Genomic DNA, 21,544 nt, shown 5'->3' with positions numbered 1-21,544 from the left:
GAAGATGCTGGAGGAAACAGGTACAGAAGTATATATATCCACAGTAAAACGAGTCCTATATCGACATAACCTGAAAGGCCGCTCAGCAAGGGAGAAGCCACTGCTCCAAAACTGCCATCAAAAAGCCAGACTACGGTTTGCAACTGCATATGGGCACAAAGATCGTACTTCTTGGAGAAATGTCCTCTGGTCTGATGAAACAAATATGGAACTACTTGGCCATAATGACCATCGTTTGTTTGGACAAAAAAGGGGGAGGCTTGCAAGCCGAAGAACACCATCCCAACCGTGAAGCACAGGGGTGGCAGCATCATGTTGTGGGGGTGCTTTTTGGCAGGAGGGACTGGTCCACTTCACAAAATAGATGGCTTCATCAGGAAGGAAAATTATGTGGATATATTGAAGCAACATCTCAAGACATCAGTCAGGAAGTTAAAGCTTAGTCGCAAACGGGTCTTCCAAATGGACAATGACCCCAAGCATACATCCAAATTGGTTGCAAAATGGCTTAAGGACAACACAGTCAAGGTATTGGAGTGGCCATCACAAAGCCCTGGCCTCAATCCTATAGGACATTTGTGGGCAGAACTGAAAAAGAGTTTGCGAGCAAGGAGGCCTAAAAACCTGACTCAGTTACACCAGCTCTGTCAGGAGGAATGGGCCAAAATTTACCCAACTTATTGTGGGAAGCTTATGGAAGTCTACCCAACACGTTTGACCCATGTTAAGCAATTTAAAAGGCAATGGTACAAAATACTAATTAAATGTGTTAACTTCTGACCCACTGGGAATGTGATGAAAGAAATAAAAGCTGAAATAAATAATTCTCAACTATTATTCTGACATTTCACATTCTTAAAATAGCGTGGTGATCCAAACTGACCTAAGACAGGGAATTCTTACAAGGATTAAATGTCAGGAATGGTCAAAAACGGAGCTTAAATGTATTTAGCTAAGGTGTATGTAAACTTCCGACTTCAACTGTAGTCACTACAAAGATACAGGCGTCCTTCCTAACTCTGTTGCCGGAGAGGAAGGAATCCGCTCAGGGATTTCACCATGAGGCCAATAGTGAATTTAAAACAGTTTACTGGCTGCGATAGGAGAAAACAGAGGATGGATCAACAACATAGTAGTTACTCCACAACACTAACCTCATTGATAGTCAAAAAAAGGAAAGGAAAGCTTGCAACATCGTTTACAACAAGGCACTAAAGTAATACTGCAAAAAAATGTGTCAAAGCATTAGACTTTTTGTCCTGAATACAAAGTGTAATTTTTGCGGCAAATCCAAAACACATTACTGAGTACCACGCTCCATATTTTCAAGCATAGTGGTGGCTGCATCATGTTGGGTATGCTTGTAATCAATAAGGACTGGGGAGTTTTTGAGGATAAAAAAAAAAAGTAACACAATGTAGCTAAGCACAGATTCAGCTGGCATTACACACTTGGCTAAAATAACACTGGAGTTCTGTTGTCATAACTTTCATAGATACCTTTTGGAAACCGAAGATGCTCTATAGGAATGACGGAGTCCATCCAAATCATCTTGGCTCCTGGACCCTGTCTAGGGCTGGGCTGTATACCATATTTTACGATATACCGGTATTGATGCACGGACCGGTTTGGGTTTTTACTTTACCTTCTATAACAGTATTTGAATGTTTGGTTTGTTAAATGTGATACGCCGTGTGTAACATCCATTTTTATATTTTACTTTGCCATTTGAGCCTTCTCTCTCCCCTTGCCGCTTTCAATACAGACATAGCCCTGCCCCCTCTCACTAAAGGAGCACATGTGTTGTTCGTCGAACATGAGACACTTGTTTTCAGTCTGCATGGTCAATACAGCACATTTAACAATGCTTTTTTAATTGTGCCTTTATTTAACCAGGTAGGCCAGTTGAGAACAAGTTCTCATTTACAACTGCGACACAGAGTTACACATGGGATAAACAAACGTACAGTCAATAACACAATAGAAAAACCTATATATAGAGTGTGCAAATGTAGTAAGAATAGGGAGGTAAAGGCAATAAATAGGCCATAGTGGCGAAATAATGAAAATGTTGCATTAACACTGGAGTGATAGATGTGCAGAAGATGAATGTGCAAGTAGAGATACTGGGGTGCAAAGGAGAAGAAGAAAAAAAATAACAATATGGGGATGAGGTAGTTGGGTGGGCTATTTCCCGATAGGCTGTGACAGGTGCAATGTTCGGTAAGCTGCTCTGACAGCTGATGCTTAAAGTTAGTGAGGGAGATAAGACTCCAGCTTCAGTTATTTGTGCAATTTGTTCCAGTCAGAGAACTGGAAGGAAAGCTAAATGACTTAAATGTAAATGAAAGGGCGGCCAAAGGAGGAGTTGGCTTTGGGGATAACCAGTGAAATATACCTGCTGGAGCGCGTGCTACGGGTGGGTGCTGCTATGGTGACCAGTGAGCTGAGATAAGGCGGGGCTTTACCTAGCAAGGACTTATAGATGACCTGGAGCCAGTGGGTTTTGTGACGAATATGAAGCGAGGGCCAGCCAACAAGAGCATAGAGGTCACAGTGATGGGTAGTATATGGGGATTTGGTGACAAAATGGATGGCACTGTGATAGACTACATCCAGTTTGCTGAGTAGATTGTTGGAGGCTATTTTGCAAATTACATCGCCGAAGTCAAGGATCGGTAGGATAGTCAGTTTTACGAGGGTGTTTGGCAGCATGAGTGAAGGATGCTTTGTTGCGAAATAGGAAGCCAAATCTAGATTTAATTTTGGATCGGAGATGCTTAATGTGAGTCTGGAAGGAGAGTTTACAGTCTAACCAGACACATAGGTAGTTGTAGTTGTCCACATATTCTAAGACAGAACCATCCAGAGTAGTGATGGTAGATGGGCGGGCGGGTGCGGGCAGCAATCGATTGAAAAGCATGCATTTAGTTTTACTTGAATTTAAGAGCAGTTGGAGGCCACAGAAGGAGTGTTGTATGGCATTGAAGCTCGTCTGGAGGTTTGTTAACACAGTGTCCATAGAAGGGCCAGAAGTATACAGAATGGTGTCATCTGCCTAGAGGTGGATCTGAGAATCACCAGCAGCAAAAGCAACATCATTGATGTATACAGAGAAAAGAGTCAACCTGAGAATTGAACCCTGTGGCACCCACATAGAAACTGCCAGAGGTTTGGACAACAGGCCCTCCGATTTGACACACTGAACTCTAGTTGCAGTCATTTTAGAAACCAAGGCTGCCGAGTGTGCCAATAAGAATGTGGTGATTGACAGATCGATGAAAATGGCTGCACAGAACGGTCTTTTATCGATGGGGGTTATATCGTTTAGGACCTTGAGCGTGGCTGAGGTGTACCCATTACCAGCTCGGAAACCAGATTGCATAGCGGAGAAGGTACAGTGGGATTCAAAATGGTCGGTGATCTGTTTGTTAACTTGGCTTTCGAAGACTTTAGTAAGGCAAGGTAGGATATATTATAGGTCTGTAACAGTTTGGATCTTGAGTGTCTCCCCCTTTGAAGAGGGGGATAACCGCGGCAGCTTTCCAATCTTTAGGGATCTCAGACGATACGAAACAGAGGTTGAACAGGCTAGTAATAGGGGTTGCAACAATTGCCTCAATTTTAGAGAGGGTCCAGATTGTCTAGCCCAGCTGATTTGTAGGGGTCCAGATTTAGCAGCTCTTTCAGAACATCAGCTATATGGATTTGGGTGAAGGAGAAATGGGGAGGCTTGGGCAAGTTGCTGTGGGGGGTGCAGAGCTGTTGACCGGGGTAGGGGTAGCCAGGTGGTAAGCATGGACAACCAGAGAAAAATGCTTATTGCAATTCTCGATTATCGTAGATTTATTAGTGGTGACAGTGTTTCCAAGCCTCAGTGAAGTGGGCAGCTGGGAGGAGGTGCTCTTATTCTCCATGGACTTTACAGTGCCCCAGAACCTTTTGGAGTTTGTGCTACAGGATGCAAATGTCCGTTTGAAAAAGATATCCTTTGCTTCCTAACTACCTGTGTATATTGGTTCCTAACTTCCCTGAAAAGTTGCATATCGCGGGGGCTATTCGATGCTAATGAAGTATGCCACAGGATATTTTTGTGCTGGTCAAGGACAGTTAAGTCTGGAGTGAACCAAGGGCTATATCTGTTCCTAGTTCTACAATTTTTGAAAGGGGAATGCTTATTTAAGATGGTGAGGAAAGCACTTTTAAAGGATAACCAGGCATCCTCTACTGACGGAATGAGGTCAATATCGTTCCAGGATACCCGGGCCAGGTCGATTAGAAAGGCCTGCTCACTGAAGTGTTTTAGGGAGCGTTTGACAGTGATGAGGGGTGGTCATTTGACAGCGGATCCATTATGGACGCAGGCAATGAGGCAGTGATCACTGAGATCCTGGTTGAAGACAGCAGAGGTGTATTTAGAAGGCAAGTTGGTCAGGATGATATCTATGAGGGTGCCCATGTTTAGGGATTTAGGGTTGTACCTGGTAGGTTCCTTGATAATTTGTGTGCGATTGAGGGCATCTAGCTTAGATTGTAGGACGGCCGGGGTGTTAAGCATATCCCAGTTTAGGTCACCTAACAGTACAAACAATGAAGATAAATTGGGGGCAATTAATTCACATATGGTGTCCAGGGCACAGCTGGGGGCTGAGGGGGGTCTATAACAAGTGGCAACAGTGAGAGACTTATTTCTGGAAAGGTAGATTTTTAAAAGTAGAAGCTCGAACTGTTTGGGCACAGACCTGGATAGCATGACAGAACTCTGCAGGCTCTCTCTGCAGTAGATTGCAACTCCACCCCCTTTGGCAGTTCCATCTTGGCGGAAAATGTTGTGGTTGGAGATGGACATTTCTGAATTTTTGGTGGACTTCCTAAGCCAGGGCTCAGACATGGCTAGGACATCAGGGTTGGCGGAGTGTGCTGAAGCAGTGAATAATACAAACTTAGGGAGGAGGCTTCTGATGTTAACATGCATGAAACCAAGGCTTTTACGGTTACAGAAGTCAACAAATGATAGCGCCTGGGGAATAGGAGTGGAACTGGGGGCTACATGCCTGGGTTAACCTCTACATCACCAGAGGAACAGAGGAGGAGTAAGATAAAGGTACAGCTAAAGGCTATAAGAACTGGTCGTCTAGTGCGTTGGGACAGAATAAAAGGAGCAGATTTCTGGGCGTGGCAGCATAGATTCAGGGCATAATGTACAGACAATGGTATGGAAGGATGTGAGTACAGTGGAGGTAAACCTAGGCGTTGAGTGACGATGAGAGAGGTTTCATCTCTGGAGGCTCCAGTTAAGCCAGATGAGGTCATTGTTGATGACAATGCTGTTTTCACTTTGCAACTTAGTATAAATCCATAATTCACTAGTAGTTTGTGTCTGTTACATCTGCAAACAGCTAGTTTGTATTTTCTTAGCAAGTTGGGCCTAAATCGTTTTAGCTGGCTGGCTGGCTGGCTAGCTAATAAATGTACTGAGTCAGAGCAAACATAATTAGCTATACAGCCTGATAATACCAGTGATATAGACCTAAATCAGCATGTTGTTTGTGCAACAGTACCTTCTAAATCAAAGAGGAATATGCAAAGAATTAATATGTTAGCTACATGAACTAGCTAAGAGAAAACATTGTAGCCAAAGATTATAGCATCCCCGAGGAAACACTTATCAACACTTTGGATCCTCCCCTGCCACAATAACTCCCTTGCATTTTAATTTGTTATCATGTCAAACACTGTATTAAAAGTGCACACTATTATATTCTACCTATATAATTAGATGATTACAACAGGTCACACAAGTGCTTTCCTCTAAATTGCAAGTCAAATTGCAATTGCAACATTTGCTGAAAAATATGGCCTAGATTGTTTGCCCATATCGTGCATCCCTTCGTGGCAGTGTGGACATGTAATTTACCGATGATCCCTAGGCTATTTAAAAACATAAAATACAGGCAAATCGTAATATCTTTTTTTTTCGTTGAAATAGCTCAATATGATATTTTGGCCATATCGCCCAGCCCTAACCCTGTCCATGCATTTTAAGGCTGCTTTGAGAAAATGATTTATCAGTGACCCAAGCCCAGCTCAGATAATCCCTACCCTTGAGTCGCCGAGTTGTCGTAGTGCTGCTGCAAATGTACATTGTCCCAGGGGCGTTGGCAGTCATAATGTAAGTAACCTCATTTTTGTCCCTCTAACTCCTCTGAATGCCCCTGCCAATCCTACATCTTTTGTATGCAGTAATCATGGGCCTATGAACCTGAGTTACACTGCTAGCACTGAGCCGGTTTACCTTAGAAGGAAGTCCACTGTGTGCAGCTCTCCCTGCATCATCAGCTCAAACATAAATATCACTGCCATGTCTACCTCTAATAAGCTTGTCATGTAAAGCAATAAAAAAAGAAACACCAAAAAGTGCTAAAAAGAACTTGCGAGTAACCGATAACATTCATATACTAACTTTCTCTGAAAGTCACTGAGATAATGCCTTTTGATGATACAGTGGTAGCAATACATGGCTTCAACATCTTCAGAAGAGACAGGAATGCCAAATGGTGGACGTGTTGCCGTGTATGTTCACAGTCATATTCCTGTAAAGCTTAGAGAGGAAATGCTGTTGATGTAATATGGCTACAGATGATTCATTTGCCTCCCCTAAAGCCCATTCTCGTGGGAAGCTGCTATAGACCACCAAGTGCACACAGTCAGTATCTGGATAATGTGTGAAATGTTTGATAATGTATGTGCTATCAACAGAGAGGTATTTTTCTGGGTGACCTACATATTGACTGGCTTTCATCAAGCTGCCCACTCAAGAAAAAGCTTCAAACTGTAACCAGTGCATGCAACATGGTTCAGTCAACCTACCAGGGTAGTTACAAACAGCACAGGAATTAAATCCTAAACATGTATTGATCATATCTTTACTAATGCTGCAGAAATCTGCTCTAAAGCAGTATCCAAATCCAACAGATGTAGTGATCATAACATAGCAGCCATACCCAGGAAAACCAAAGTTCCAAAACTTGGGCCTAATATAGTGTGTATAAGATACAAGACGTTTTACAAATTGTTTTCTAGTGATTCCTATGTTGAAAATGTGGTGTTGTAATTTTATTTATTTAACCAGGCAAGTTCGTCTTATTTACAATGACGGCCTACACTGGCCAAGCCAGGATGACGCTGGGCCAATTGTGCGCCGCCCTATGGGACTCCCAATCACGGCCGATTGTGATGCAGCCTGGATAATGAGGAGCAACCAGACGCTGCACTTCACACATTTATGAAATTGCTTATTCCAGTTACTAAATAAGCATACACCTATTAAGAGAATTAATGTAAAAACATTTGAATCAGTGTGGATTGATGTGGAATTGAAAAATTGTAGGGTTGAGATGGATGAGGCAGAGGGAATGACAAATAGATCTGGCTGCACAGCCGATTGGCAAACACACTGTACATTGAGAAATCATGTGACAAAACTGAACAAAAAGAAGAAGACTGTACTATGAAACAAAGATAAATGATATAAAGAATGATAGTAAAAAATCTGTGGAGCACCTTCAATTAAATTTAGGCCAAAAAGGCAAACTCTGCTCCATCATTCATTGAATCAGATGGCTTATTCATCACAAAACCCACTAATATTGCAAACTACTTAAATTATTTTTTCATTGGCAAGGTTAGGAAACTTAGGCATGTCATGCCAATAACATATTCGGAACCTACACACCCATGCATAACTGACCAAAGTATGAAAGATAAGCATTGTAATTTTAAATTCCGTAAAGTAAGTGTGGAAGAGGTGAAAAAAATAACAAGCCACCAGGGTCTGACAACTCAGATAGAAAATGGCTGAGGATGATAGCGGACGATATTGCCAGTCCTATTTAGCATTTCACTGTAAGGTCACCTGTTGCATTCAGAGCATGTGACAAAAAATTTGATACAATTTTATTTGCAATCTCTTCAATCTAAGCCCACTGGAATGTGTGTGCCTACAGGCCTGAAGGGAAGCAGGTAAGGGCATTCAACACTTATATAAGTGACTGATGATTGGCTGAGAGAAATTGATAATAAAAACATTGTTCAAGCTGTTTTGATAGACTTTAGTGCAGCTTTTGACATTATCGATCATAATCTGCTGCTGGAAAAACTTGTGTTTTTGGCTTTACACCCCCTGTTATATTGTGAATTGTCTAACAGACCACAGAGTGTGTTCTTTAATGGAAGCCTCTCCAACATAATCCAGGTAGAGTCAGGCATTCCCCTGGGCAGCTGTCTCGGTGTCTTACTTTTTTCAATCTTTACTAATGACCTGCCACTGGCTCTGAGTAAAGCATGTGTGTCTTTGTATCCTAATGACTCAACACTAGACACATCAGCTACCACAGCAAGTGAAACCCCTGCAACACTTAGAGATGCAGTCAGTTTCAGAATGGGTGGTAAAAAATAAGTCCTAAATATTTCAAAAAAAGAAGCATTGTATTTGGGACAAATCATTTGGGACAAATCATTCACTTGCAATGAATAATGTGGAAATTGAGCAAGCTGAGGAGACTAAACTGCTTGGAATAACCCTGGAATGTAAACTCATGATCAAAACACATTGATGCAACAGTAGTTAAGATGGGGAGAGGTCTTCCCACAATAAAGCACTGCTCTGCCTTCCTAACAACGCTATCTACAAGGCAGGTCTTACAGGCCCTAGTTTTGTCGCACCTGGATTAATTTCCAGTTGTGTGGTCAGGTGCCACAAAGAGGGATTTAGGAAAATTACAACTGGCCAAGGGCAGCAGGGCTGGCCCTTAAATGTACACAGAGAGCTAACATTAATGATATGCACGTCAATCTCTCTTGGCTCAAAGTAGAGGAGAGATTGACTTCATCATTACTTGTATTTGAGAGAGGTATTGACATGTTGAATTCACCAAGCTGTCTATTTAAACTACTAGCATGGCCACCCATGCATACACCACAAGACATGCTACCAGAGGCGCACAGTCCTACATAGAGCCATGACTAAATGGAACTCTATTCCACATCAAATAACTCATGCGAGCAGTAAAATCTGATTTAAAAAAACAAAAATACACCTTACGGAACAGCAGGGACTGTGAAGACACACGCACACGTGGATTTTGTGTTGTAGATATGAGGTAGTAGAGTGGCCTGAGGGCTTACACTTAATGTGTTGTGAAATATGTTGCGTAATGTATTGTAATGTTTTTTCAATTGTATATGACTGCCTTAATATTGCTGTACCCCAGGACTAGTAGCTGCTGCCTTGGCTAATGCAAATCCATAATAAATACAAATACTGAAACCCTGTTTCAGTCTGCTTTCCACCAGACACTGGGAGATGAATTCACCTTTCAGCAGGACAACAACCTAAAGCACAAGCCCATATCTGCACTGGAGTTGCTTACCAAGAAGAAAGTGAATGTTCCTGAGTGGCCGAGTTACAGTTTTGACTTATATCTACTTGGAAAAACAGTTGAACTTAGTGTATTGTATACTTCTGACCCACTCGAATTGTGATACAATGAATTATAAGTGAAATAATTACTTGTGTCATGCACAAAGTAAATGTCCTAACCGACTTGCCAAAACTATAGTTTGTCAACAAGAAATTTGTGGAGTGGTTGAAAAACGAGTTTCAATGATTTAAGTGTACGTACATTTCCGACTTCAACTGTGTATGGCGATTGTGTAAAATGGGTGAGATTTTTTATTTTTTTTTAAACAGAAAAAAAATGGAATTTAGGCTGTCAAACAACAAAATGTGAAATAAGTCAAGGGGTATGAATACTGTCTGAAGGCATTATCTCCGGGGATAGTTTGTGTTTGTCAAAAGATGACAATGTAAATTAGTCCATATTTTCATGCTGGCACACCTTTTAGTTATCATTAAATGCTTTCAAAATGTGTACATGATTTTCCAAAAAAGATATAGTTGTTTGAGGTTTATAAATCATAATTTACCGATGGTCCCTTGGCTAAATTTACCACAGGCATTATGATACGGTGGCGTGCAGCTGCACTCCGGATTGATAATTACTTGTGTGCAGTCAGCTGCGGGCATATGGCTTGATTTGAAACAAACCCCACTTTCATTCACGTTGTGATACTGTCTCGTCCACAAATCACACAACACTGTCTCGTCCACAAATCACACAACACTGTCTCGTTCACAAATCTCACAACACTCTGTTTTGGATGAGATGGACTTTAAGACTAAAATGTTCTTATTTACACTTAATAGTACATTTTGAGAGTAGAATAAATATTTCTGACTCATATTCTGACTAATATTAACGCCACATAGGCTATTTTCTAAATGAGAAGTTGGTTTTTAGGGGCAGTTGCTCTTTAAAAGCAGACCTTCAGTCTCAAACTTATAATTGATGCTTTTAACCAGAGGAAGAGGCGACGCAAGAGGTTTCACTTTTGCCAAAATCTGTCCATAAATACCCCAATGCGTTTCTATGGGCTTATCTTGCACCTAAGCTTGTCGCCTGCCTTCCTGCCTTTGAGACAAGGACTCAAGGGCAGCAGATGAGCATCGCGTCAATTTTAGGGATGTGTACAGTTCTTTGAATATTTGAACGGATGCTAGTATTCGAATACATTTTAGCGAGAAAACAATAATAGGCCTATTTTATAACTGAAAAGGCTTTTTCTAATTTAAAAAATGTAATATTCATGTGTCATAGTTGCATACAAGAATATGCCATGATTTTCAAATGATTAATTTCATAAAACTTTTCAATTTAGATTTTACAATGTGCACGGTGCGCCCCATACAAATACTGACAGATGACCGGTAGCCTTCATATGTGTAACTTGCTGTTTTTGTTGGCCAATCAAGGTGGCAAAGAGGCTCAGCGTGTAGCAAGTGGAGTGAGAGTTTACTAAAGCAATGCAAAATGGATGAAATGACAGAATTAAAAGTTACAGAAATGAGAAGGAGTAGGGCAACCAACAGGTAGGCAACCAACAGGTATGCTGTTGTTTTATCTGAATGGGGGTTTGGGAGAAAGTGCAGCATGTGGCCTCAACTAGCTGACTAGCGGAGCTAGCTTCTCTAGCTAGGCTACTCCAGTCAAGACAGGCACTGTTATATGGGATCATAAATAACATTGTGGCTGCTACAAGTGAGATAGTCTAGGCTGTAGTAGAGTTGCTCTCTCTTCCCCCGTCTGCTCGTTCCCATCTCATAAATGACAAACTGGCCCATCTGCAGCTGCAGCAATAGCGCGGCAGCCTTTATCCCTCACGCAGCAGTGCTCAGGTTAGAAGAGTCACATGTATTTCGAATATCCGGCAAAAAAAATGCATGATACTATTCCAATAGTGAAATGATTTCAAACCCCCATCCCTAGTCATTATATACAGATCTTTGTTCTAACAACCCTTTAGATCTGTCTATTTACCTTCACATCTACCATTGCTCTGTGATGAGCAATAACGCACTTCAGTCAAAAACAACTTCACTTTCTTAAGTTTCAGTTCCTCCTTGAAGAAACAAAATGCTGCTATTTCAGCCTCTTCTCATCATTTGCTTACATTGAAAGTCAATATATATATATAAAAAATATTTTTAAAAATAAAAAGAGTTCTTAACAGGGCATGTTTTTGTTTTTACCCTCGCAGGTGTCGTCTCCTTCAGACATGAGCTCGTCGTCAGAGCAGATGTTGAGCACGTTAACCAGCATCTCTGTCACTGTAGGAACACATACACAGGGTTACCACACGAACACACAACGTTATCTCACAGGTCAGTTTTGCAAAGGTAACACGGAGCCCAATAGTTATCACACACACTCACCTTTCTCGCCTACAAAGGGCAGAGACCAGGTGAAGACGTCCATGAAGTTGGGCAGCCAGTAGGGGTGGGGGGAGCAGTTGAACTGACGGATGTTCATCACGTTGTTCTCATACTTCAGCACCGCCGCTACAAGGCCACACACACACACACACATATATACATAATCTATCTACCCTGTGTTGCCATGGTTTCTATCCTGTCGTCATGGTTTCTTCCCTGTTGTCATGGTTTGAAATGAAGTGTGGCCTTGGTCATTCTTTACCTTTGTTGTTGTACACGTCCAGGTAATTCGGAGCAGAGAAGATCGTGATCAGAGAAGGAAAACCTGTCGTCTGGCTTTTCCTGTACATTCTATACCTGAAATGCACATTAAACAGGAAATACACTGTTATAATCACGAAACAGTATTATACTACTACTAATATTATTATTATTAATGCGTCATATTATGGATAATACTCACCCAGCGTCTTGGGCTTCATGTGCTCTTATTACTGACAGCAGATTATTGTTCATCAGAAAGTCACATACTGCTGGGTAACTGTAGAAGTAGGAGCAGCCTCTAACAGAGTTATGAGCAAAGTGTTCCTGGGTCTTCTCAGAGCCGTAGTCTTCTCCAGGGTCTGACCACAACAGGTCACACATGGGTCCGAATGCAGGGGGCTCCTTAAACCGATCCAGCTGGTCAACACAAGAGTTAAACAAAGTTGATCTACAGGGTTTCCCAATTAAAAAACAGTTAAATAACTCATTAGACCAGTCAAAACACTTAACATAGCCAGCTAAACCAATTCAAATGATTAAGTTAACCCAGAGCAGGTCAGGGGATAGAGGTCAGGGGTCATACCTTGCGTATGTCATCCAGGCAGGTGATTTCAGGGCTCAGGCCTCCGTGGACACATAGGAACTGCTGGTTGAGGAGCGCAGCCAAGGGAAGGCAGTCAAACGCCTCCATACACGCATCATACACACGCTCAGAGTACTTTATCTTACCTAGAACACAACAAAGAGGACATTATTGCTATTACACCCATGCACCCACCCACACATAGGCACACCCACAGGTGCACACACTAAATACACAAGGGCCACTCACACTAAATACACAAGGACCACTCACACTCTTGTTTAAAGGTGAAGTACTCTGTGAGATGTCGGCACTCATGGTTTCCTCTGAGTAGGAACAGAGTGGTGGGGTGGTTGATCTTCAGAGTCCACAGGAACAACACGCACTGAAGATAGAAAGAGTGTATGTGAGATCCCTCTCATGATGCTAACGTTAGTATCATAATAAGAATCATAGCTAAGATGCTAACGATAGCTAGCTACGATTCCTACCAAGACGCTAACGTTGGCTACGATTCCTACCACGACGCTAACGTTGGCTACGATTCCTACCACGACGCTAACGTTGGCTACGATTCCTACCACGACGCTAACGTTGGCTACGATTCCTACCACGACGCTAACGTTGGCTACGATTCCTACCACGACGCTAACGTTGGCTACGATTCCTACCAAGACGCTAACGTTGGCTACGATTCCTACCAAGACGCTAACGTTGGCTACGATTCCTACCATGACACTAACGTTGGCTACGATTCCTACCATGGCGCTAACGTTGGCTACGATTCCTACCACGACGCTAACGTTGGCTACGATTCCTACCATGACGCTAACGTTGGCTACGATTCCTACCATGACGCTAACGTTGGCTACGATTCCTACCATGACGCTAACGTTGGCTACGATTCCTATCATGGTGCGAACGTTGGCAACGATTCCTATCATGACCCCAAAGCTGGCTACGATTCCTATCATGACGCTAGCGTTTTTACGATTCCTATCATGACGCTAGCGCTGGCTACGATTCCTATCATGACCCTAACGTTGGCTACGATTCCTATCATGGCGCTAGCGTTTGTTACGATTCCTATCATGACGCTAGCGTTGGCTACGATTCCTATCATGATGCTAGCGTTAGCTACGATTCTTATCATGTGGCTAGTGTTAGCTAAGATTCCTATCATGATGCTAGCGTTAGCTACGATTCCTATCATGATGCTAGCATTAGCTACGATTCCTATCATGATGCTAGCGTTAGCTACGATTCCTATCATGATGCTAGCGTTAGCTACGATCACCACAGCTAGAATAAAGGCCAACTTCTCTCACATTTCCTCCCATGCACCAACCACCTAGCAAATCAAGTTCAAGACAATGAGATTCAGTTCCTTGCCATTTGATTAAGGGCTAGCAAGACGCACACACAGCAGAAAGAAAGAGAGCAATGACGTGAGGCACATATCTTCACATACACTATGTAACGTAGTACGGAATTTTAGCTCTAAAGCGCTACTTTCACAACTGCTGTCTCCACAGCGCTACTTTCACAACTGCTGTCTCCACAGCGCTACTTTCACAACTGCTGTCTCCACAGCGCTACTTTCACAACTGCTGTCTCCACAGCGCTACTTTCACAACTGCTGTCTCCACAGCGCTACTTTCACAACTGCTGTCTCCACAGCGCTACTTTCACAACTGCTGTCTCCACAGCGCTACTTTCACAACTGCTGTCTCCACAGCGCTACTTTCACAACTGCTGTCTCCACAGCGCTACTTTCACAACTGCTGTCTCCACAGCGCTACTTTCACAACTGCTGTCTCCACAGCGCTACTTTCACAACTGCTGTCTCCACAGCGCTACTTTCACAACTGCTGTCTCCACAGCGCTACTTTCACAACTGCTGTCTCCACAGCGCTACTTTCAAAACTGCTGTCTCTACAGCGCTACTTTCACAACTGCTGTCTCTACAGCGCTACTTTCACAACTGCTGTCTCTACAGCGCTACTTTCACAACTGCTGTCTCTACAGCGCTACTTTCACAACTGCTGTCTCTACAGCGCTACTTTCACAACTGCTGTCTCTACAGCGCTACTTTCACAACTGCTGTCTCTACAGCGCTACTTTCACAACTACTGTCTCTACGGCGCTACTTTCACAACTGCTGTCTCTACAGCGCTACTTTCACAACTGCTGTCTCTACAGCGCTACTTTCACAACTGCTGTCTCTACAGCGCTACTTTCACAACTGCTGTCTCTACAGCGCTACTTTCACAACTGCTGTCTCTACAGCGCTACTTTCACAACTGCTGTCTCTACAGCGCTACTTTCACAACTACTGTCTCCACGGCGCTACTTTCACAACTACTGTCTCCACAGCGCTACTTTCACAACTACTGGCTCTACAGCGCTACTTTCACAACTACTGGCTCTACAGCTCTACTTTCACAACTACAAAAGTACCGGAGAATCTCTTTAATTCATTAGAATACATGCTATTCACAGCCTTCCCACAATATTTTTAAAGCCAACAGTGTGTGTTGGGTTAGGGAGGGTAGTGTACGTTTCTGTTCGTCTGTGTGGGGGAGGGCGGTGGTACTGGGTAGTGTGCTTCCTGTCTATTTAAAGATGTGCTCCTAAGCCCTGCGACTCAAGGCTGTGTAACAGGCCATGACTCCAAATGTCAGATGAAACAGCAGATGCTGAAACACACACTGACCTCGATGCTGAAGTACCCTCGATCGACATAGTCCCCCAGGAACAGGTAGCGGGTGCTGCTGGGCGAGCCACCCACCTCAAACAGCTTCATCAGGTCAAAGAACTGGCCATGGACATCCCCACACACTGCAACACACACACGTTAGAGGTCTGTCTGTCGGAATATGTTAGGGGTTAATTAGAGGTCAGAGGTTACCTGTAATAGGTGCTTCCACCTCCAGCATGCATTTCTCTTGTCGCAGGATGTTGGCTCCATCAGTGATGATGCGTAGAGCTGCTTCCTCCTCAAGGCGGCCCTCCTTAACCAGATGGCTCTTCAGTACCTCAACACTGGGCTTCCCATCTACATACAGGTCCTTTACAGTCAGCCTGGAACCAGGGGGGTAGGGCACCGCTACAACACAATAAAAACAACATTTGTAATTTTTTATTTAACTAGGCAAGTCAGTTAAGAACAAATTCTTATTTACCCCGGCCACACCCGGCCAATGTGCGCTGCCCTATGGGAGTCCCAATCACGGCCGGATGTGATGCAGCCTGGATTAACGGAATACACACTACTAACTAGAGGTTAATTGGCATGGCCGATTAATTAGGGCCGATTTCAAGTTTTCATAACAAATTGGTAAATCGAACTTTTTGGATGCCGATTATGGCCGATTACATTGCAATGGCAGGCTGACCATCTGTAACGCGAGTGCAGAGTCAAAAGGATCTTGTGGCTGCAAGGAGCCAAGGTAAGTTGCTCGCATTAAACTTCTTACAAAAAACAATCAATCTTCACATATTCACTAGTTAACCTAGTAATATCATCAACCATGTATCGTTAACTAGCTTGTCCTGTATTGCATACACAGTTGAAGTTGACAGTTTACATACACCTTAGCCAAACACATTTAAACTCAGTTTTTCACAATTCCTGACATTTAATCACAGTAAAAATTGCCTGTCTTAGGTCAGTTTGGATCCCCACTTTATTTTAAGAATGTGAAATGTCTGATTTATTTCAGATTTCATCACATTCCCAGTGGGTCAGAAGTTTACATACACTCAATTAGTATTTGGTAGCATTGCCTTTAAATTGTTTAACTTGGGTCAAACGTTTTGGGTAGCCTTCCACAAGCTTCCCACAATAAGTTGGGTGAATTGTGGCCCATTCCTCCTGACAGAGCTGGTGTAACTGAGTCAGGTTTGTAGGCCTCCTTGCTCGCACACGCCTTTTCAGTTCTGCCCACAAATTTTCTATAGGATGAGGTCGAGGCTTTGTGATGGCCACTCCAATACCTTGACTTTGTTGTCCTTAAGCCATTTTGCCACAACTTTGGAAGTATGTTTGGGGTCATTGTCCATTTGGAAGACCCATTTGCGACCAAGCTTTAACTTCCTGACTGATGTCTTGAGATGTTGCTTCAAAATATCCACATAATTGTCCTCCCTCGTGATGCCATCTATTTTGTGAAGTGCACCAGTCCCTCCTGCAGCAAAGCACCCCCACAACATGATGCTGCCACCCCTGTGCTTCACGGTTGGGATGGTATTCTTCGGCTTGCAAACCCCCCCCCTTTCCTCCAAACATATCAATGGTCATTATGGCCCCACAGTTCTATTTTTGTTTCATCAGACCAGAGGACATTTCTCAAGTATGATCTTTGTCCCCATGTGCAGTTACAAACTGTAGTCTGGCTTTTTTATGGTGGTTTTGGAGCAGTGGCTTCTTCCACGCTGAGCGGACTTTCAGGTTATGTCGATATAGGACTCATTTTACTGTGGATATAGATACTTGTGTACCTGTTTCCTCCAGCATCTTCACAAGGTCCTTTGCTGTTGTTCTGGGATTGATTTGCACTTTTCGCACCAAAGTACATTCATCTCTAGGAGACAGAACGCGTCTCCTTCCTGAGCGGTATGACGGCTGCGTGGTTCCATGGTGTTTATACTTGCGTACTATTGTTTGTACAGATGAACGTGGTACCTTCAGGCGTTTGGAAATTGCTCCCAAGGATGAACCACACTTGTGGAGGCCTACAATTTTGTTTATGAGGTCTTGACTGATGTCTTTTGATTTTCCCATGATGTCAAGCAAAGAGGCACTGCATTTGAAGGTAGGCCTTGAAATACATCCACAGGTACACCTCCAATTGACTCAAATGATGTCAATTAGCCTATTAGAAGCTTCTAAAGCCATGACATTTTCTGGAATTTTCCAAGCTGTTTAAAGGCACAGTCAACTAAGTGTATGTAAACTTCTGACCCACTGGAATTGTGATACTGTGAATTATAAGTGAAATAAACTGTCTGTAAACAATTGTTGGAAAAATTAGATGTCCTAACCGACTTACCAAAACGACAGTTCGTTAACAAGAAATTTGTGGAGTGGTTGAAAAACAAGTTTTAATGACCCCAACCTAAGTGTATGTAAACTTCCGACTTTAACTGTAATCAATGCGGTGCCTGTTAATTTATCATCGAATCACAGCCTACTTCAACTTCACCAAACAGGTTATGATTTAACAAAAGTGCATTGCTGATAAAAGCACAATCTTTGCACAAATGTACCTAACCATAAACATCAGTGCCTTTCTTAAAATCAATAGACAGAAGTATATATTTTTTAAACCTGTATATTTAGTTAAAAGAAATTCATGTTAGCAGGCAATATTAACTAGGGAAATTGTGTCACTTCTCTTGCGTTCAGTGCAAGCAGAGTCAGGGTATATGCAACCGCTTGGGCTGTCTGGCTCGAGTAGTCGGTATCGGCTTTTTTTGGTCCTCCAATAATCATTTTAGGCATTGAAAAATCATAATCGGTCTACTACTAACACTAACCGCTGTAAATAATTGGTGCATTAAAACACCCTCTAGCATCTATTGTTCAATTGAACCCCAGGACCCACCCCCTAATGTATCTATTGGTCAATTGAACCCCAGGACACACCCTCTGGAGACCTCAGGGTGCCCATCCTTTCACAAAGAGGTGTTGGCTCTAAAGAAAGACAGAGAGCCTTTATGGGTGTACTGCATGGCTGAGTGAGTGGGTAAGAATAGAGCGTCACATTTGCATTAGGACTAGTTACTTCTATCAGGAAGAGCAGGTTTGACTGGCAAATAACCATCTCTATCTGTGTCTCTCTCTCTTCTGTCTGTCTCCAGGCTATATTAAATGTTAAGTCCTAGCCACATTATTAATCTACCACTCATTTATTCATTAGAACCCGGTCTTTTATGTTATCGTCGGCGTGGCGCCAGGTATTGCATCCATAATTCCCGCTATGAAAATAGCAAAAATATTTATTCTCTTCGGTCTCGCTATATCTCGATTGGCTTTCTCGGCCGAGTGATCTAGTTAGTGTAAAACTTCAAAACAGAAGCAGGTCACACAGACAGACTGAGCCAATCATGTCACACTAAACTAGTTCATCATATCAAACCCATACACTGAATACTGGTTCATCTTATCCAGAGTGACTCCACACTAAACACACTCTAGTCCCGGGCCCATATCCATAGAGTTCTTCCCTGGGACCTGCATCAGGGCCCATATCCATACATGCATGTGTGACATAGTCGTTACACAGGCAGAGTGATGCAGCTGGCTGGCCTGATCAGGTTACCATCGGTAAATAAGCCAAAAGGTCAAAACGTCAACCCTCACAGAGCATTGACAATCCACTCACACAGGCACCCACACACCCACACACACACACACACCTCTGACCAAAAACGGATTATTGATCGCAGCCAATTCTTTTAAAAAGCATGCTCGCTGTCGCACTAGAAACATTTAAAGGCATAGGCCGCATTATTTTTGACAAAAAAACGGTCCCCCACTAATCAAAATATTAGCATGAGAGATGTGTTCTTCCAACTTTCTATTTGATTTTAAATGCTATAAAAAATACATTTAAAACTACAGGTAACATCAGATTAAGCAGATTTGGATTTACACAAGTTACATCGTGTGTGTATATAATTTAAAGATTATTTTTTAAATGTAATTGAATGTGTACTATGCCAGCTACAAGCTGAATTAGAGTACACTAACATATACAAGAAAAACATTTCAATTAATAAGATGAAATACAACAAAATCAAAAGATAAGGGAGCAAGAAGCAAGAATGGAGGTAGAACAGTCTGAGCGGTGGAGGGAGGGGGGAGCATCTTCGTCAGTCACAGCCAGTGGTCATGTCAGAGTCATGCTATAGACCTATGTATGAGTGTGTGAGGGCTAGCAATGTGATCGTATATAGCCTAGTGCTTTCTGTAGGATGATGGTTAGCCTGGCAGCGTCAGAGAGATGCAGGTATAATGACATCATTTTCATGCTCCTAAGCACCACTTACCCACTGAGCCTATCACTCACTCACACTCTTTTTGGGTCCACAACAAAGTACATTGTCATAAAGCCAGAGGTCACTACTTACTCCTCGTCAATCCCTGTGGCCAAACCCAAAGTCCATGAGTCCTGTTGTTATTTTCATAATATAGATCTGGGTTAGATCAGGCTACACGCAGTACCTGCTACCTGTTACAGTTGAGACAGAGCAGTAGCTATGCACTGTTAGGCCTGCCATCTGCATGCTGTACCATTCAAGTCCATTACAAATAGAAGCAGATTCTTCAAAAGCAAATGTTGCAATTTGGTAGCAAGGCAAATCCCCCCCCCCCTCCTAATAGGCCACCCTGGCTGTAAATCAAAAAGACCCGCTCTATGGCACTCAATCCACTGACAGTCATTCAGCATATGCCGCAGGAACCGTGTGTGTGTGTGTGTAGACCCACACACACCCTCTCTTTTTCTCTCTCTCACACACACACACACACACACACACACACACACACACACACACAGGTCTACTGAACCAGACATACATCAAACAGACACACACACATTTATTTCAGTTCAGTCAGATTCAACAAAAATAGAATCAATGAGGAGGCTCAAAAACAGTTGACTACCTAGTTTGTTAGTCCAAGATTGACGGTGTCAAATATTTACTAGCTAGCTGCTTGACATTCTATCATGACATGTCATGTCCTCCTACTAGTACTGCAGGCTAACAAGCTAGCAAGGGATGCTAGGAAATAAACAGATGCCATATTATCCCACTTGCGCCAAACAGTGAACAACAATGACCTAACTAGCTAGTTAGCTTGATTGCTAGTTAACTAACTAGCTGTAATAATCGTGTAACTAGCTAGCTAACGTTAAATTCTCTGCAACCACTTGCTGAATTAATAGAGATACGACTGTATACCTTTAATGGGCCGCTCGGTGGTGGACAGTTTGGTTGGCGTTTGGTCTTTCGTCACCGACATCTCGGTGTGTCTTCCCCAGCAGGAAACAGCTAGCTAATGGTGTGAATTCCTCGGCGTAGCTAGCAGGCTAGCTGGTAAAATGAGCTAGCCGTGCTGCTAGCTAGCTAGCTGGAACAGCACCTCTGGATCCGCAGCCTTCCTCTACGGCAGCGGGCTTGTAGACGAGGGCAGTGCAGATCAACTAGGCAGGAGCGTAAGTTAGTTAGCTAGCTATAGATGTGAGGGGGAGGGAAAGGGGAAGATCACCTTAACCACTAAATTAAAGCTTTTTTCCTGCCTTGTCTCTCTGCCCTGCGCTGCGGAGGTAACGTTAGCGAGCCAGCTGCTGTCAATTTCTGTCAGATGAATCGACCGCTCCGGTCCAGGAAACGATTTCCAGCCAATCTCACTGTCACTTTGCTCAGGTTTACACACCGCGCATCAGTTCATGTCTTAATTTCATCTGTTTGTTCTTGGCTGTACCTCATTTGGTCCAGGCCTCTCGGTTTGGGTTTTGGTCGTGATCAAATGTATCGTCCAGACTCTGCTGTCGGATTACTGTAATCCACCACAAACGGATTTCCTACAACATGGCTGTGTCTGTCTAACGCATGGTGTTGTGGGTAGTGTAGTATTATTGTCATGCCGGCACACACCTATGGGACACACACTTATGGGACACACACTATGGGACATACACTTATGGGACACAGGACACAGCTGTCTGCTTGTAGGCCACACACACACTGGTTTTCTTTCAATACCAACATATTATTGTTCAAGTGTCTTGAAAATGTACCTTCGTGCACGCTGTTAAGGCTGTTTGGACATTTTGCATGTGTAAACTCGTTTT

At 42.9% G+C, this 21,544-nt stretch overlaps 1 protein-coding gene across 3 annotated transcripts in view; it reads right to left on the bottom strand.

Annotated features, from left to right (window-relative positions):
* Nucleotides 1-21,292, bottom strand: part of LOC118387772 (protein phosphatase 3 catalytic subunit alpha) — a 31,513-nt gene extending 10,221 nt beyond the window's left edge. For all 3 annotated transcript variants that reach the window (XM_035776468.2, XM_035776469.2, XM_035776470.2), the window contains exons 1-9: nucleotides 20,652-21,292; nucleotides 15,592-15,789; nucleotides 15,397-15,521; nucleotides 12,954-13,065; nucleotides 12,681-12,826; nucleotides 12,297-12,514; nucleotides 12,096-12,190; nucleotides 11,834-11,959; nucleotides 11,651-11,728 (exon numbers count right to left, since the gene is read on the bottom strand). In XM_035776468.2, coding sequence (XP_035632361.1) covers nucleotides 11,651-11,728; nucleotides 11,834-11,959; nucleotides 12,096-12,190; nucleotides 12,297-12,514; nucleotides 12,681-12,826; nucleotides 12,954-13,065; nucleotides 15,397-15,521; nucleotides 15,592-15,789; nucleotides 20,652-20,712 — 1,159 coding nt within the window. In that variant the 5' untranslated portion in view covers nucleotides 20,713-21,292. The remainder of the gene's footprint in view (nucleotides 1-11,650; nucleotides 11,729-11,833; nucleotides 11,960-12,095; nucleotides 12,191-12,296; nucleotides 12,515-12,680; nucleotides 12,827-12,953; nucleotides 13,066-15,396; nucleotides 15,522-15,591; nucleotides 15,790-20,651) is intronic.
* Between the last annotated feature and the right edge of the window lie 252 nt (nucleotides 21,293-21,544).

The sequence above is a fragment of the Oncorhynchus keta genome, chromosome 9, assembly GCF_023373465.1.
Source record: "Oncorhynchus keta strain PuntledgeMale-10-30-2019 chromosome 9, Oket_V2, whole genome shotgun sequence".
In the NCBI taxonomy this organism is placed as follows: domain Eukaryota; kingdom Metazoa; phylum Chordata; class Actinopteri; order Salmoniformes; family Salmonidae; genus Oncorhynchus; species Oncorhynchus keta.
The sequence above is the reverse complement of the archived record's forward strand: the minus strand, read 5'-3'. Positions and strand labels throughout refer to the sequence as shown.